Source organism: Chiloscyllium plagiosum, chromosome 6 (genome assembly GCF_004010195.1).
Source record: "Chiloscyllium plagiosum isolate BGI_BamShark_2017 chromosome 6, ASM401019v2, whole genome shotgun sequence".
NCBI lineage: Eukaryota > Metazoa > Chordata > Chondrichthyes > Orectolobiformes > Hemiscylliidae > Chiloscyllium > Chiloscyllium plagiosum.
Genome location: NC_057715.1, coordinates 48,867,838 through 48,882,493, shown reverse-complemented (window position 1 = coordinate 48,882,493; position 14,656 = coordinate 48,867,838). Strand labels below are relative to the sequence as shown.

At 41.8% G+C, this 14,656-nt stretch overlaps 1 protein-coding gene across 1 annotated transcript in view; it reads right to left on the bottom strand.

Annotated features, from left to right (window-relative positions):
* Positions 1-14,656, bottom strand: part of cwc15 (CWC15 spliceosome associated protein homolog) — a 93,359-nt gene that overhangs the window by 77,567 nt on the left and 1,136 nt on the right. Inside the window, exon 2 of the mRNA XM_043691483.1 lies at positions 2,890-3,031. Within this exon, the coding sequence (XP_043547418.1) occupies positions 2,890-3,020 (131 nt within the window). The 5' untranslated portion in view covers positions 3,021-3,031. The remainder of the gene's footprint in view (positions 1-2,889; positions 3,032-14,656) is intronic.

Genomic DNA, 14,656 nt, shown 5'->3' with positions numbered 1-14,656 from the left:
TGAGAGGCGAAAATTATAAAAGAGACCTAAGGGGCAACTTTTTCACACACAGAGTGGTATGTGTATGGAATGAGCTGCCAGAGGAAGTGGTGGAGGCTAGTACAATTGCAACATTTAAAAGGCATTTGGATGGGTATATGAATAGGAAGGATTTGGAGGAATATGAGCCAGGTTCTGGCACGTGAGACTAGATTGGGTTGGGATATCTGGTCAGCATGGGTGAGTTGGACCGAAGGGTCTGTTTCTGTGCTGTACATCTCTATGACTCTAAGTTGAAAGGAAATTGAGTAAGGTGAACTATTTGATAAGGACTCCAGACAAAAAGAAATCTCACAGAGTGTGTCATGTGAATATACTCAAAAGGTATTTTTGACAGGGAAGGAAAGCAAGAGGAGGAGTATTACTGGTTACGACACAGATGGAAGAAACAAGTTCAGAGGATTCCTTAAATTAAAATAAACAATGAGAAAGTTGTCAAAAATTGGGATAAATTATTGAGTTACCTACCAGAGGAAAATCAAAATGATCTCAAAGACTTATTACTATCCCATGGAAATCAGCTGGAAAGTACTAACCTAATTACGCATGATGGAGATACAGGAGATGCTGTTCCGATTAAGCAACATCCTTATTGACATACCCCTCTAAAGTTGGCAAAGGTTCAAAAGGAGATTGAATGCATGCTCCAAGAAGACACAATTGAAGTGAGTTACCGTGTCTGGAGCTCATCCATAGCAATGATGCCAAAACCACATGGTACCTAACAGTTGTGTGTGGACTATTGCAAAGTCAATTCAGTTACAAGAAGTGATGGAATAAGCAACTTGTATTTCTAAGTTGGACTTGCTCAGAGGATACTGGTAAGTACCTTTGTCAGAAAGAACGAAGGCAATTTTGGCTTGCTAACACCGAATCCACTGTATCGGTTTAAAGTAATGCCATTTGGCATGAAAAATGTGCCAGCCACATTTCAGAGACTAACCAATAAAGTAATTGCCAGATTGTGCAACTATGTTATATTTATTGATGACCTGGTGATTTTAGGTCATACATGGAAGGAACATTTGCAATAATTATCAGACTTGTTCGATCGAGTTTGAAGGCAAGTTTGGGGATAAACGTGGCCAAAAGTGAATTTGCCAAAGCCCAAGTTGCCTTCCTGGGCCATGTTATTTGACATGAACAAATGGCCTCACAGGATGCAAAAACAAAGATAATTGGGGAGTTTCCCATACCATTGACAAAAAAAAGTAATGTTATGGTTCCTGGGATTGAAAGGATTTTATCGAAAATTCATTCCATATTTTAGCAGTGTGGCTGCTCCACTCACCAAATTGTTAAGGAAAGGCAAGACGTTTCAGTGGACAGCGGACTGACAGAAGGCATTTGACAGCCTGAAATCTGTGTTAACCACTAACCCAGTATTAGCCACACCTAATTACGCGAAGCCATTTAAGGCAAATAGATGCAACTGCTGTGAGTGCGATGAAAAGATAGAAAGACCTATCAGGTAACTCTCCAAGGAACTGAACATTTGACAGTTGAGCAGAAATATTTGACAGTTGAGGAGACTTTGAGTTTGGTGTTGGCGTTACATTTCAACATTTATATTACCAGTAGCATATCTGAGACAATCATTTACACTGACCATAACCCATTGAAGTTTGTGGAGAAATTAAAGAAAAAAAATGCCAGTCTGTTTTGGCGTTACATTTCAACATTTATATTACCAGTAGCATATCTGAGACAAATCATTTACACTGACCATAACCCATTGAAGTTTGTGGAGAAATTAAAGAAAAAAAATGCCAGTCTGTTTAGATGAAGCATGCTGTTACAACCATTCAATTTGAAAATTGTGTACGTGGCAGGACGAGAAAACGTGACTGCTGACGCATTATTGAGATTGAATGAGAAACAGAGGTGTTTGGTGGCAGGAATAAAACAGACTGAAATAGAGTGCAGTCGTTCATGATTGCATGTTTATAGCTAATGTAATGTACGTGTGTTCTATACAGTGCTAACAGTTTAAAATTAAGGGGTTTTAAAATGAAGCCATTTTTGGACATTGATGGTTCATGTTTTGTTAAGGAAGGAGGTGTGATGATGCTGCTTCTTGAACAAGGTTATGTTGTTCTTGATTTTGTTTTTCAGAAGATCATAAAATCACAGGTTCAAAAAAGAAATCTGGGCTTGGATGGCATTTATGTCTAATTGATTATAGCTAACAGATACTGCCTCAGAAAAAAGGCTTTTAAGTTTTAAAAAAAAACTGGTAAAATGAAAGGGAAGTGACCAGTTCTCCCAGCTGAGCTTTTGTCTGGTCTGGTCTATCTATTCATTGAAGGCAGTCAGGCAATTGGGAAGCTGCTGGACCCAAAGAAGCAGTTCCATGCTGATCCTCCTCCTCTTTCTGACTTCTCTCTTGTATGAACCTAGATTTGATTTTACTTTTTGTGCCAAAGGGTGTTTAATGGGATTGTTACAAGTATTTGGAAGAGCATCATTAAGTTGGGATGATCTGTTGGGTTTTCGGATAGGTTAATTTATTCAGTATTCTGTTCTCTTATGTTTGTGTTTATAACTAAGGGTTTTGACCAGCTGCATCTCTCCTGGAATATCCGCATTACATCTATTTAAAATAACTAGCAAAGTTAGGCATACTGTCTTGAAATGTTTTGAGGTGATCTAGCCTTGTCCATAGTAGTTCCATCTCCGAGTACAACCAAAGGGAGCAAATTTTCCATTTCTATCCTATCAAATTATTTTACAACTTTAAGTACTCAACCTTTTTTTAAAAAATCTGATAAGTTACCAGAAATGGAAACAGCACTTCATTCAAACTGTACAACTTTCCACACTCCTTAAAACAAAATAATATATTCTAACCTGTATTTGATTTTAGTATGTGAAGGAAGGTCCCGACTTGAATACTGTTTTGAAAGTTGACTGAGATCTCCTTCACCTTTTCCCTTTCCTCCTCTAGCTGGTTCAAACGTCGGTCGGGCAGCAGTAGTCATTTTCAAGTTTACTAGATAAAAGATCATCAAGAAAGCAATTACACGAACAGGAAAAAGGGCAGTTGCATTGCAGTGCTTATCCAGTTGAAAGAAACAAGACAAACAATATTTGCGTTTTCAAAACTTACAGACACATTTCTAAACAAACTGGAACTTCTTGTTCCAATACAGATACACAGGTAAAATCAAACAGTTACAGCAGTCCATTACAATTGCCAAAGTATTTTTATCAAATATATTATTGATTACACTTACAAATTTAACTGACTTGAATTCCTCATTTGCTTCTTATACAGAAGGGCATAGGCTTACGGTGAGAGAGGAATGATTAAAGAAGGACCTGAGGGGTAACTTGTTCACAGAGGTTGGTGTGTGTATGGAATGAGCTGCCATAGGAAGTGATGGAGGTGACTATAGTTACAACATTTAAAAGACATCTGGATGGTCACATGAACAGGAAGGGGAAGAGCAATATGGGCCAAACGCTGGCACATGGGACTAAGTCTGGTCGGTACTGATAAGTTGGACCAAAGCTCTATTTTCTTGGTGTCTAACTCAATGATCCCTTTATCCCTACTCTCTGTCTTGTGTCAATCAGCCAATCCTCTATCCATGTCAGCATCTTGCCCCTAACACTTTTACTTAGCAGCTTCCTGTGTGACACTTTCTGGAAATCCAAACTGATCTGGAAGATTTGAGATATAAAGAAAGGTTAGATAGGCTGGGACTTTTTCACTGGAGCATAGGAGATTGAGAAGCAACTTGATAGAAGTTTATAAAAATAATGGGAGATATAGGTGGAGTTAATGGTAGCTCTTTTTTCTCTGGAGGATTTCAAGACTAAGGAGCACATTTTTAAGGTGAGAGGATAGAGATTTTAAAAAGACATGGGGGAAATTTTTTTACACAGAGGGTAGTTTGCATCTGGAATGAGCTTCCCGAGCAAATGATGGATGTGGGTACAATTACAACATTTAAAAGACATTTGGATAGGTATCTGAATAGGAAAGGTTTGGATGGATTTGGGCCAGGAGCAAGCAGTTTGACTAGTTTAGTTTGGGATTATGTTCAGCATGGACTGGTTGGACCGAAGGGTCTGTTTCCATGCTGCGTGACTACGTCCAATGGCTGTCCTACAGCATAGAAACAGATCCTTCGGTCCAACCAGTCCATGCTCATAACCTTCTCAAAGAATTCTAACAGATTTATCAGGCAAATAGTTTCGCAAATAACTGGTATATTTGTTATTTTCCACTTAAAAGGGCAGGCAACAGTCATTCCCAACAACAGTACCTAACTACATTCCCTTAACATTAAATGGCATTACTATCGTCAAATACCCTACCATCAAGATAAGGGCTGATGGAGTTTGGGGAAATACATTTACTACGAATCATTGCTTTCTGTTCATTTACCATCGAATGGGGAAGAATAGGGCTGTTTCAAGACAGCAGGATTATTTTTAAAATGCTTTTTCACAGGATATGATAGTTAACTGTTCTCGAGATCTTCCATTTTTAACCATTACAGTCCTTTTATTAAAAACAGAAACTGCTGCAGAAAATTAGCAGCTCTGGCAACACCTGTAGAGAGAAAGCAGAGTCAGACTCTTCATTCGAACAGACCTGACATGCTGATTTTACTTTCTGTCCAAAGATGCTGCCAACCTGCTGGGTTTCTCCACCAATTTCTATTTTTGTTTCAGATTTCCAGCAACTGCAGTTCTTGACTTTGTTTTACAGTTCATATGATGTATGGACACCCACAATGCTGTCAGTGTTCCAGGATTTCAACTTTAAGTAATGGGGTGCAGCAAGGGTTAGTGTTGTCACTTCAGTTAGTTAAAATCTATATGATTGATATAGTTGAAGGACATTGTTAGTAAACTTGGAAATATTACAATGAGGTCGGACAATGAACTGTGGAATAGGATGCAAGGGGAGTCAGATGAGTTCAGTAAACAGGTAATAAACTGACAGATACAGTTAATGCAAGCGTTGGGAAATTGGGGTCTTCCAAAAGTGAATTTTGTAGCATTGCCTCTCTTGCATGGGTTCTTAATTAATTGTTGTTACTGGTGTATTGACTTTGTAAGCATGGAGGGCAAGAGACTGATGAGTCCAACTTTCTAAATCGTCATCATGTTAATAAATGTCTCGATCAAGTAGAAGAGAATGAGAGAGAATGGAGATACGGATCTAAGTGTTGAGGATTAGACAGGGGAGTCAGCAGGGAGCTTATAACCTAAATTAAGTTATCAAGCTCACAACCTAAAGGCTGTTCTGACCTATACCAATTCCCCAGGAAGCGAGGGAATATGCTCGCTCCAATATAGTGGTGTGGGAGACCATATTATTCATTATGAAGCCTCTCCACCCACACTCCAGAAAGGCACACCACAAATCCTGACAGGATTCAATACACAGGGGTTCCTTGTCATTGATTGAAATATAGATGGGATCTGAGTAACCACTGCAACAGAAAAGGGGTTAGGCAGAAATCTGCAAACAGCAGGCACTTGTGACTAGTATTTTGAAAAAGAGGCTAGGTGACTTTGAACTTTCTGGGACAGTGCAATTCCCAGAGTTACCAACTGGTGATGGAACACTGTTGACCTTTCTCACTCAGCTCTCTAGCAGGGATAATCCAGGAAATTACAGGCCTATGAGTCTCACATCAGTGATGGAGATATTATTGAAAAGATTCTCAGGGACAAGATCTATATGCATTTAGAAGCAATGGATGTATTAGTGATAGATAGCATGGTTTTGTGTGGGGAGGTCATGCCTCACTAACTTGACTGAGATTTTTGATAAAAATGATTGGTGAAGGAAAAGCAGTGGTTGTTGTCTACATGGGCTTCAGTAAAGACTCTGACAAGGTGGTCCCTCGTGGCAGACTGGTACAAAAAGTGAAGTCACATGGTATTAGAACTGAGCTGGAAAGATGAATACTGAACTGGCTTAGACATAGGTGACAGAGAGTTGCAGCAGAAGGATGCTTTTTGGAATGAGGTCTGTGACTAGTGATGTTCCAACGGTATCTGTGCTGGGATCTCTGCTGTTAGTAACCTACATAAATAATTTGGAGGAAAATGTAGCCAATCTAATTATACGTTTGTGGACAATACAAAGATTGGTGGAGTTGCGAATAGTGAGGAGGATTGTCAGAGGATACAGCAGGATATAGATCAGTTGGAGACATGGACAGAAAACTGGCAGATGGAGTTTATTCCAGACAAATGTGAGGTGATGCATTTTGGAAGGTCATGACAGATGGAAATTATACAGCGAATGGCGGAACCCTTAGGAGTCGAGAGTGTAATGCTGGAAAAGCACAACAGGTCATGCAGCATGCAAAGAACAGGAGAATCGATGTTTCGGGCATAAGCCCTTCATCAGGAATAGCAAGAGAATCAACGTTTCAGGCATAAGCCCTTCATCAGGAAATCCTTAGGAGTATTGGTATGCAGGTCCACAGATCACTGAAGGTGGCAGAGCGGCTAAATAAAGTAGTAAAAAAGGCCAATGGTACGCTTACATTCACTGGAAGGGACATTCAGTAAAAGAATAGACACGTTATGCTGTAGTTTTATAGAACTTTAATAGGCTACACTTAGAATATTGCATACAGTTCTGGTCATCATACTACCAGAAGGATGTGGATGCTTCAAACATGGTACAGAAAAGGTTTACAAGTGGCGCTGGATGACCGCTCAAAGTGATGGATTTATGAAAAATGGACAACAAATGAGGCATGCTTGAGACAAGCCTTGACCAAAAGAGGTTACGCTCTTGATTCTGGAATAAGCATGCTGCAGAATCCAGAAAGGCTACAGCTACAGACAGACAGTATGCAAATTATCCAGCAGCTGCTGATAGTACAATACACACTTGAATTGGAATTGAATAGAATCGACCTGAGTGCCACCCTCAGACATTCGGAAATATTGAGCCGTTTACCAAATACGGGGGCACCTCATACTCTTATTTGGGGAGGGTTAACTGACCTATGTGTGCCTAACACCACCAGGAACAGATGCTCACGCACCACCCAACCACCCACATATCACCAGCTGGTTGGGTCGGATCGATCTGGGTTTTAAGACATCGAAGACCCTCCCAAAAGGATGTGAAAACTTCCAAGTATAAGAATCGCCCCAACAGCACCCTCAGGGGTGGTAATTTGAGACCAATCACTGTGAAGAGTAGGTAGCCCTGAGACCCGCATGAGAAGACGACCTCACAATCATCACCACGTGCTCAAGGTCGAGATCCAGTGTGGTGGTATATGATCATCCAGAGTTACGTTAAAGCGCGAGATAGTTGATTAGATTTATAATGTGATTGTTAGCTTGTATTGTATTTTGTTATTATAATATTGTGTTAAATAAATAAATATTCTTGTTTCTTACTATTAAGTAATAAACTGTGACAACTCGCAGTATCATTGTTTGACATGAGAATTAAAGTACACTGTGTGGGATGCGCAACAAACTTGGAGTCCAGATGGGACCTTGACTGTCATTCCGAATACAAAACCCATGGGACCTATTATTCCTTGAGATTTTGCCTGAGCTGGTTAAGAGGACAGCTGTCCCAGGTGAAGGCCAGAAATTCAAGTAAAGCAAAGGGAACAGAAAGGTCCAAAATGAACTGTTTTTTACAAGATAAATCCAGCAGGTGGTTACTCCTGATCGTGCAAATGACTGTTTCCTTTGTATGTGTGTGTGGGATCCTTAGTGGGATAGGTGAGGTAAAACACCAGAATTCAGTAGAGATTCAGTGGAATTAGGACTGGATCATAGAGAAAGCCGATCCACCATTAAACCCCTTAGTTAATCGAGACTGGCAGAAAAAGGTGCCGGAGTGGAAGATTCTCACATGTGAGAAGGAAGGCTAAGGCAATACATCAGTAAGATAAAGTGGCCCAAATGGGCAGAACGTTTTTAGTAATGATAAAATGGGACCAGGATCCTTAGGACAAAATATCGGGATGATTTTTAGGAAAATTCAAGGGAAGCGAGCTTCCAAGCTTGAAAAGGTCACAGCAATGATGTGCTGTCTGGGACAATTGTTAGGGACAAAGTAGGAGTTGAAAACAGTCTGTAAAGAAGTAGAGGATGCAAAAAGAGAAATCATGGAGTTAAAAGTGAAAAACGCAGTTCAAGACCCTCAAGAAATCAAGCAAATCTACTACACATGGGGCAAACCCAGTGTGAGAAAACATACCAAGACATCCAGCACACAAAATAGGTCACTGAGAAGGAAGTGCAGAAATTGAGAAATACATGTGCAGATTTACAAGCAACAGTAAAGGTAGATAGGGAGAAGAAACCAGCAGCCTCAGCCCACACTAAATGCCTGCATGAGATTGAGAAATTAAAAGCCAAACTCTCAATCCACAACAGAATAGTGTGTGCATATGGGGAAGTTAAAGAGGAATGAGAAGGACAAAAAAATGGGTGTGGGATAAGCTCAGGGAAGGCGCGTAGCAGTATGCCATGTGCATGGAATATCGGAGTTCGCCCCCACCCTTCCCAGAGGAGTCAACTCCTTCAGCGCCCCTGGGGACACCTCCTATCACAATGAACCAGATTACCACTGAAAGATAAATTGGGGACACCAATGTCCCAGTGGTATCATACACCAGTCTGTTAACGGTGCCACAATTAGCGGAAATAACTAAGAAGGTTCCAAACTCTGAGTGGCTGATCCATTTGTGTTCTTTGAAAGGGTCAAGCAACAAAAGGTTTTACATGGATTGGGTGAAAAGAGAGGAGGTAAAACACATTGTTATTTACCCGAGCCAGTCAGTGCAGTCTGCAAATCCAGCCCTGCTAAATGGAGGGGAACAAAGCCGAGACAAAAAAGGTGATCCTAAAGGCAATTGGGTACAAGAAAGGTAACCCCATAGACGGATTAAACAAGTATAGGGAAAAAAAACACCCAACTGCCTTTGCGGGTCACTTATGGATGTACTTTTCAGGAGTCCACAGAGATTTAAACAGGGCTCAGTTATCCAAAGCTGACTCGGCTAAGTGGGCAAGGACGTTAATTTCCCATGCCACTGAAGTGAGCAGGAAGGCATGTGTAAACTTCAATGCCACAGAGTCAAGCCACAATGTTCTCAGGAGAATGTTCCAGGTGTGAGACAAAGAAGCCCATGGACTATACAAGAGTAAAACAGAGAAAGGAGGGAAATTGATTTTCTTTCGTAACCTCCAACCAGGGACCAGGGTCCGGTAAGGAGGAATGAAGGAATTGGTGGGGGGGGGGAACCTCTTATCAAAGGAACCCAGTTCTACCTTACACAGCCACAGGGAGAGATAGAGGGGCACAGTGCTCCCACTGTGGTGCACACGACACTACGCGCAAAAATGTAGAGTCCATGCACGGCTGCACTCGCAGCCATAGGGACCACCTGACTGATGGGTGATACAGGAAGTCACCAGTTTCCATTAGAAGACCCAATTCAGCAGGCTCTGGTCCATGTTAGAGGGCGGCACAGTGGCACAGTGGTTAGCACTGCTGCCTCACAGCGCCAGAGACTCGGGTTCAATTCCCGCCTCAGGCGACTGACTGTGTGGAGTTTGCACGTTCTCCCCGTGTCTGCGTGGGTTTCCTCTGGGTGCTCTGGTTTCCTCCCACAGTCCAAAGATGTGCAGGTCAGGTGAATTGGCCATGCTAAATTGCCCGTAGTGTTAGGTAAGGGGTAAATGTAGGGGTATGGGTGGGTTGCGCTTCGGTGGGGCGGTGTGGACTTGTTGGGCCGAAGGGCCTGTTTCCACGCTGTAAGTAATCTAATGTCGTGGACAGTAGCTGACCCATACTCTCAATTGATTTAATGGAAGACTCTCTAACAAATTAGAACAACTCGGTATGACTAACAGCATGAATGTGTTACACATTCTCAACAATCTAGATGTGACAGAACTCCCAATAGACAAGGAAATCAAAAAACCCCAAGTTCTTATGACTCAAGACCCTCGATGGAGTTTCCACAATATGGATATGTGACAATACTAAAAGATTAGTACAGACCAGAGAAAAGTAGACTGAACCAAACCATCGAATAGTAATGAGCTGAAAATGTGTTGCTGGAAAAGCGCAGCTGGCCAGGCAGCATCCAAGGAGCAGGAGAATCGATGTTTCGGGCATGTGCCCTTCTTCAGGAATGAGGAAAGTGTGTCCAGCAGGCTAAGATAAAAGGTAGGGAGGAGGGACTTGGGGGAGGGGCATTGAAAATGCGATAGGTGGAAGGAGGTCAAGGTGAGGGTGATAAAACTGGAGAAATCCGAGTTCATCCCTTGTGGTTGGAGGGTTCCTAGACGGAAGATGAGGCGCTCTTCCTCCAACCGTCTGGCGATGGACAAGTCCAAGGACCTGCATGTCCTTGGTGGAGTGGGAGGGGGAGTTGAAGTGTTGAGCCACAGGGTGGTTGGGTTGGTTGGTCCAGGTGTCCCAGAGGTGTTCTCTGAAACGTTCCGCAAGTAAGCAGCCTGTCTTCCCAATATAGAGGAGGCCACATCGGGTGCAAAGGATGCAGTAAATTATGTGTGTGGAGGTGCAGGTGAATTTGTGGCGGATATGGAAGGATCCCTTGGGGCTTTGGAGGGAAGTAAGGGGGGAGGTGTGGGCGCAAGTTTTGCATTTAATGTAATAGTAATGTCCAACATTCAAGGCGTCACCACTAGAGGGAATGACAGGACATGGACAATGGGGACCGGGAGGATAGAATATAGTCATACCCGCAGGGACCAAGGATTCATGACAGACTGATGTCTATTTAATAGATACACTAACGCATTAATCCAGGTGATGAAGTAGGTCCTGACAGCCACCCAAGGCAAGGTGCAACTGTTTCTGATGGTCTGAACTCACATGCAATTCACATGTGTCCGTAGTTCCAGTGGGACCAACTCTTATTCCTGTACATGCCGATGGGATTAACCAGATAACAATTCTTTGGCTTTCCTAGCATTGTTCATTGAATATAACCTCCATATCAGTTTCTGCTCCCTGGTCACAACAGCAGTCTCATCTTCATACTTAATTCATTGGTCATTCGTGAACACCACATTTCAGTCTTTTCAGACCACTCCACAGTCATGCCATTTAAAATTACAAACTCCTATCACTAGAAACCGAGGTTGGAACTTACCAGGTATCTAAGCCTGAATTAACATTTGATATGGGGTTCCTATTCTTTAACAAAAAAAAGTGGGGGAGGGTTGGGTGTATGCACTACACCTGTTCTAAACTATTCAGGTATTAGCCAAAGGTAACAGCAGAGCCAACTTTGATATATTCCCAGGACAACCATGACCACTTGGAACATAATCAAGATCTATTTCATTGGGATCATCATCATCACCAGAAACAACACACAAGAAACACAAGACCAGGATATATATAGCCAGGGTAGTTACGGTTTGGCCCACCAGACACAGGCGAATGTGAGGATAGTGTGTTATAGATACACTCCAATAAAAGTATAGTGTTTAGATGCAACAACCAGCATACAAGAAAACAAATGGGACTTCAGATGATTGTTACCTAAGCGTAAAATCCACAGGTGATTGGTGGGGATTCTTAAAGAATGAGTGCCCTGAGTTAGGATGCTTAGCAAACGGCCCAGAAAAGAGATTGGAACTTGGGCAGTGGTGCCCTGGGAGAATTTCTGGGACTGGGGCTCGATTATACAAATCTATCCCTGGGTCTGGCTTGTGTCACATCTGTTTGTGTTGTTAATCCAGGTTACCCTGGTATACCTCATCATCCTCATTGTCAACTTTGTCTGGTGGAAAAGTGAACCATCACAAAGACTAAACCTGGAGACCTCACTGAATTCAGCGTCTCCATGAGTTTCTTAAATGCTATAGCGACATTGTAAATTTGATTTAGCCTAGTTAATATTTGTTTATCATGCTGCTTGTGTAAGATGTTCAATCCTATTGTTTGTATAAAATATTCTCTGGATTATTAGTTCATTTGTATTCAGCAATCCTTACCTGATCATTGTTCGCTCCAGTTTTTGAACATTTCATTGATTTTTTATGATTTTTTTTTAATTTGTTCGTTTTCTCCAATGTCTTATTTATGTTAATTAACCACATTTGCTTAATTAGCTGTTAAGTCCGAATTTTGATATTCCATTTAGATATAGTTTGATGATGTTTGCTTGATCTTAGTTAAGTGTGGTTTTCACATATGCTAACTGCAAGAATTTAGCTCTTTAATTCTATGCTGTGCTTTGCTTAAGCCTGGATGATCATGTAGTCATCGCACAGAAACTGGTCTGTGATCCATCAAGCTTCACGTTCAGGATCAAGAGGAGGGACTATGGTCAGATGGGCAGCTCAAAATGATGGATTCTTGAAAAATGGACAGGACAGGACGACCTCGATTATCCGAACGACAAAGACAGGGAGTATTTTGTTTGGATAATCGAATGTTCAGATAACACAGTTTACCCAAGCACCGGGTCCTCGAAGTCTTGTTCGGATAATCAATGTTTGGATAATCAAGGCTGTATTGTAAATGAGGCATACTAAAAAATTGAGACAAACCTCGACCTAAGGTGACTATGCTCAAAGACTCTGGAATAAACATGCTGCAGAACCCAAACAGGCTGCAGCTGCAGACAGACAGTATACAAATGACCCAGCAGCTGCAGACGATACAATACACACTTGAATTGAAATTAAATAGAATCGACCGAAATGTCATCCTCAAACAATTGGAAACATCAAATTGTTTACCAGACACAATGGCACCTCACATCCTTGTTTGAAGAGGGCTACCTGACCTACGTATGCTAACACCTCCAGGAATGGATGCTCAAGGACCACCCTACCATTGGCATGTCACCCACCTGGTTGGGTCCGACTGATCAGGGCTCAATACCCAAATTGATCTATTGGCAGACATTGAAGCCCCTCCCAAAAGGCTGTGAAGACTTCTAAGTATATAAGAATTCCTGCAACACCACTCTTGGGGCGGTAACTCAAAACCAACCACTATGAAGAGAAGACACCCCTAGGACTAGCAGGAGAAGACAACCAGATGATCATCGCCACATAGATCAAGGCCAAGATCTATTGTGGTGGTATATGATCATCAAGGTAGTTGATTAGTTTAACACTTTGTGTAAATAAATAAATATGATCATTTATTAAGAGTCGACTCAACAGTTTATTTGTTAGATATGAGTTAAAATGAGCGCCTGGAGCACATTGCCAGAGGAAATGGTGGAAGCATACGCAATAGCAGCATTCAAGAGACACCTGGACTAATAAATGAATAAGGAGGGAATAGAGGGATACAGATCCCGTAAGCGAAGACAGTTTTAGTGTGAAAGGGCAAGATGTGTCGGCACAGGCTTGGAGGGCCAAAGGGCCTTACTGCTGTTCTGTGTTGTTCTTTGTAATGCAATGTACACTATCACCGAAGACATAAGAAACAGGAGCAGGAATAGATACTTCAGCCCCTATAGCCTGCTCTGCTTTTTAATACAATCATGGCTGATCCCATCGCAGCATCAACACCACTTTCTTGCCCATAATTAATTAAAATTGGGCAAGCACAGTGGTAAAAGGAACAGGTGAAGGATCCTCCAACACTAAGAGGTCACATACCTGCGCAAGTCTCTTTCTACCAGTAACACTAAAGAGGCCCCTAGTGAAAATTGGAGTAGATGCACAAACAGGTTCCATAACTGTTACAATAAAAGCCATCACAGCTTCAAGAACAAATGGAAAAGAGATTAAAATAGGACTTTCTGTGCTGTGAGAAGCTATGATTTTTTTTTCCCCAATACATGTAAATCATCTAAACTTTGTTTATCTAATTTGAACTCTGAATTTGAAACTGTTTCAAGGTGAAAAAAGGTAAACAAGAGATGGGAGAAATAATGAGGCTGGGAGCCTCAGGGGTGGAGAGATAAATGGGAGGGGGGGGTGGGGCTGAGGGGGGGAAGGTAACTTGAGAGTGCAATAGGTGGATGGAGGTGGGGTGGAGGGGAGGGTGGTGCAGATAGGTGGGAAGGAAGATGGACAGATGGAACATCCCAAGCCTCATTCCTGATGAAGAGCTATTGCCCAAAACATCAATTTTCCTGCTTCTCCTTTTCAGTACCGCATTCTTGAAAGTGATTTGTTACATTGAAGTAACAAATATGAGGGAATGGATAATGAAAATGCACTGAATAGCAAACCCACTGGGCAAAGTAGTTACTGAAGTCTCGACGATGCAGAACCACAGAGTCTGAAGGGACTTCACAGGTTAAATACAGAGAGATGTTTCATGGGAGAGTCTCGGACTAGACAGCATAGTCTTAGAATTAAGTGTTACTAATTTAAGAAAGAAGTGAGGATAACTTCTTTTCTCAAAGGGTTGAGGTGTTTTGATCCCAGAGCTGTCATCTGCCAGAGCTCAAAACCCTCAGCCCTTAAGAAATTAGCTCTCACAGTTATCGATGTGTTAGAGAAAGCATCATCTAAAAAAAATGGTACCAACGACGGAAGATGGTGTACTTGACAGAAGAATTGGAAGAAGCATTCCAGACAGAAGACTCGATGGGAGAAGGCAAAGAACATTCCTGAAGACACATAACCTGGCTGTAATTTTGAGAGA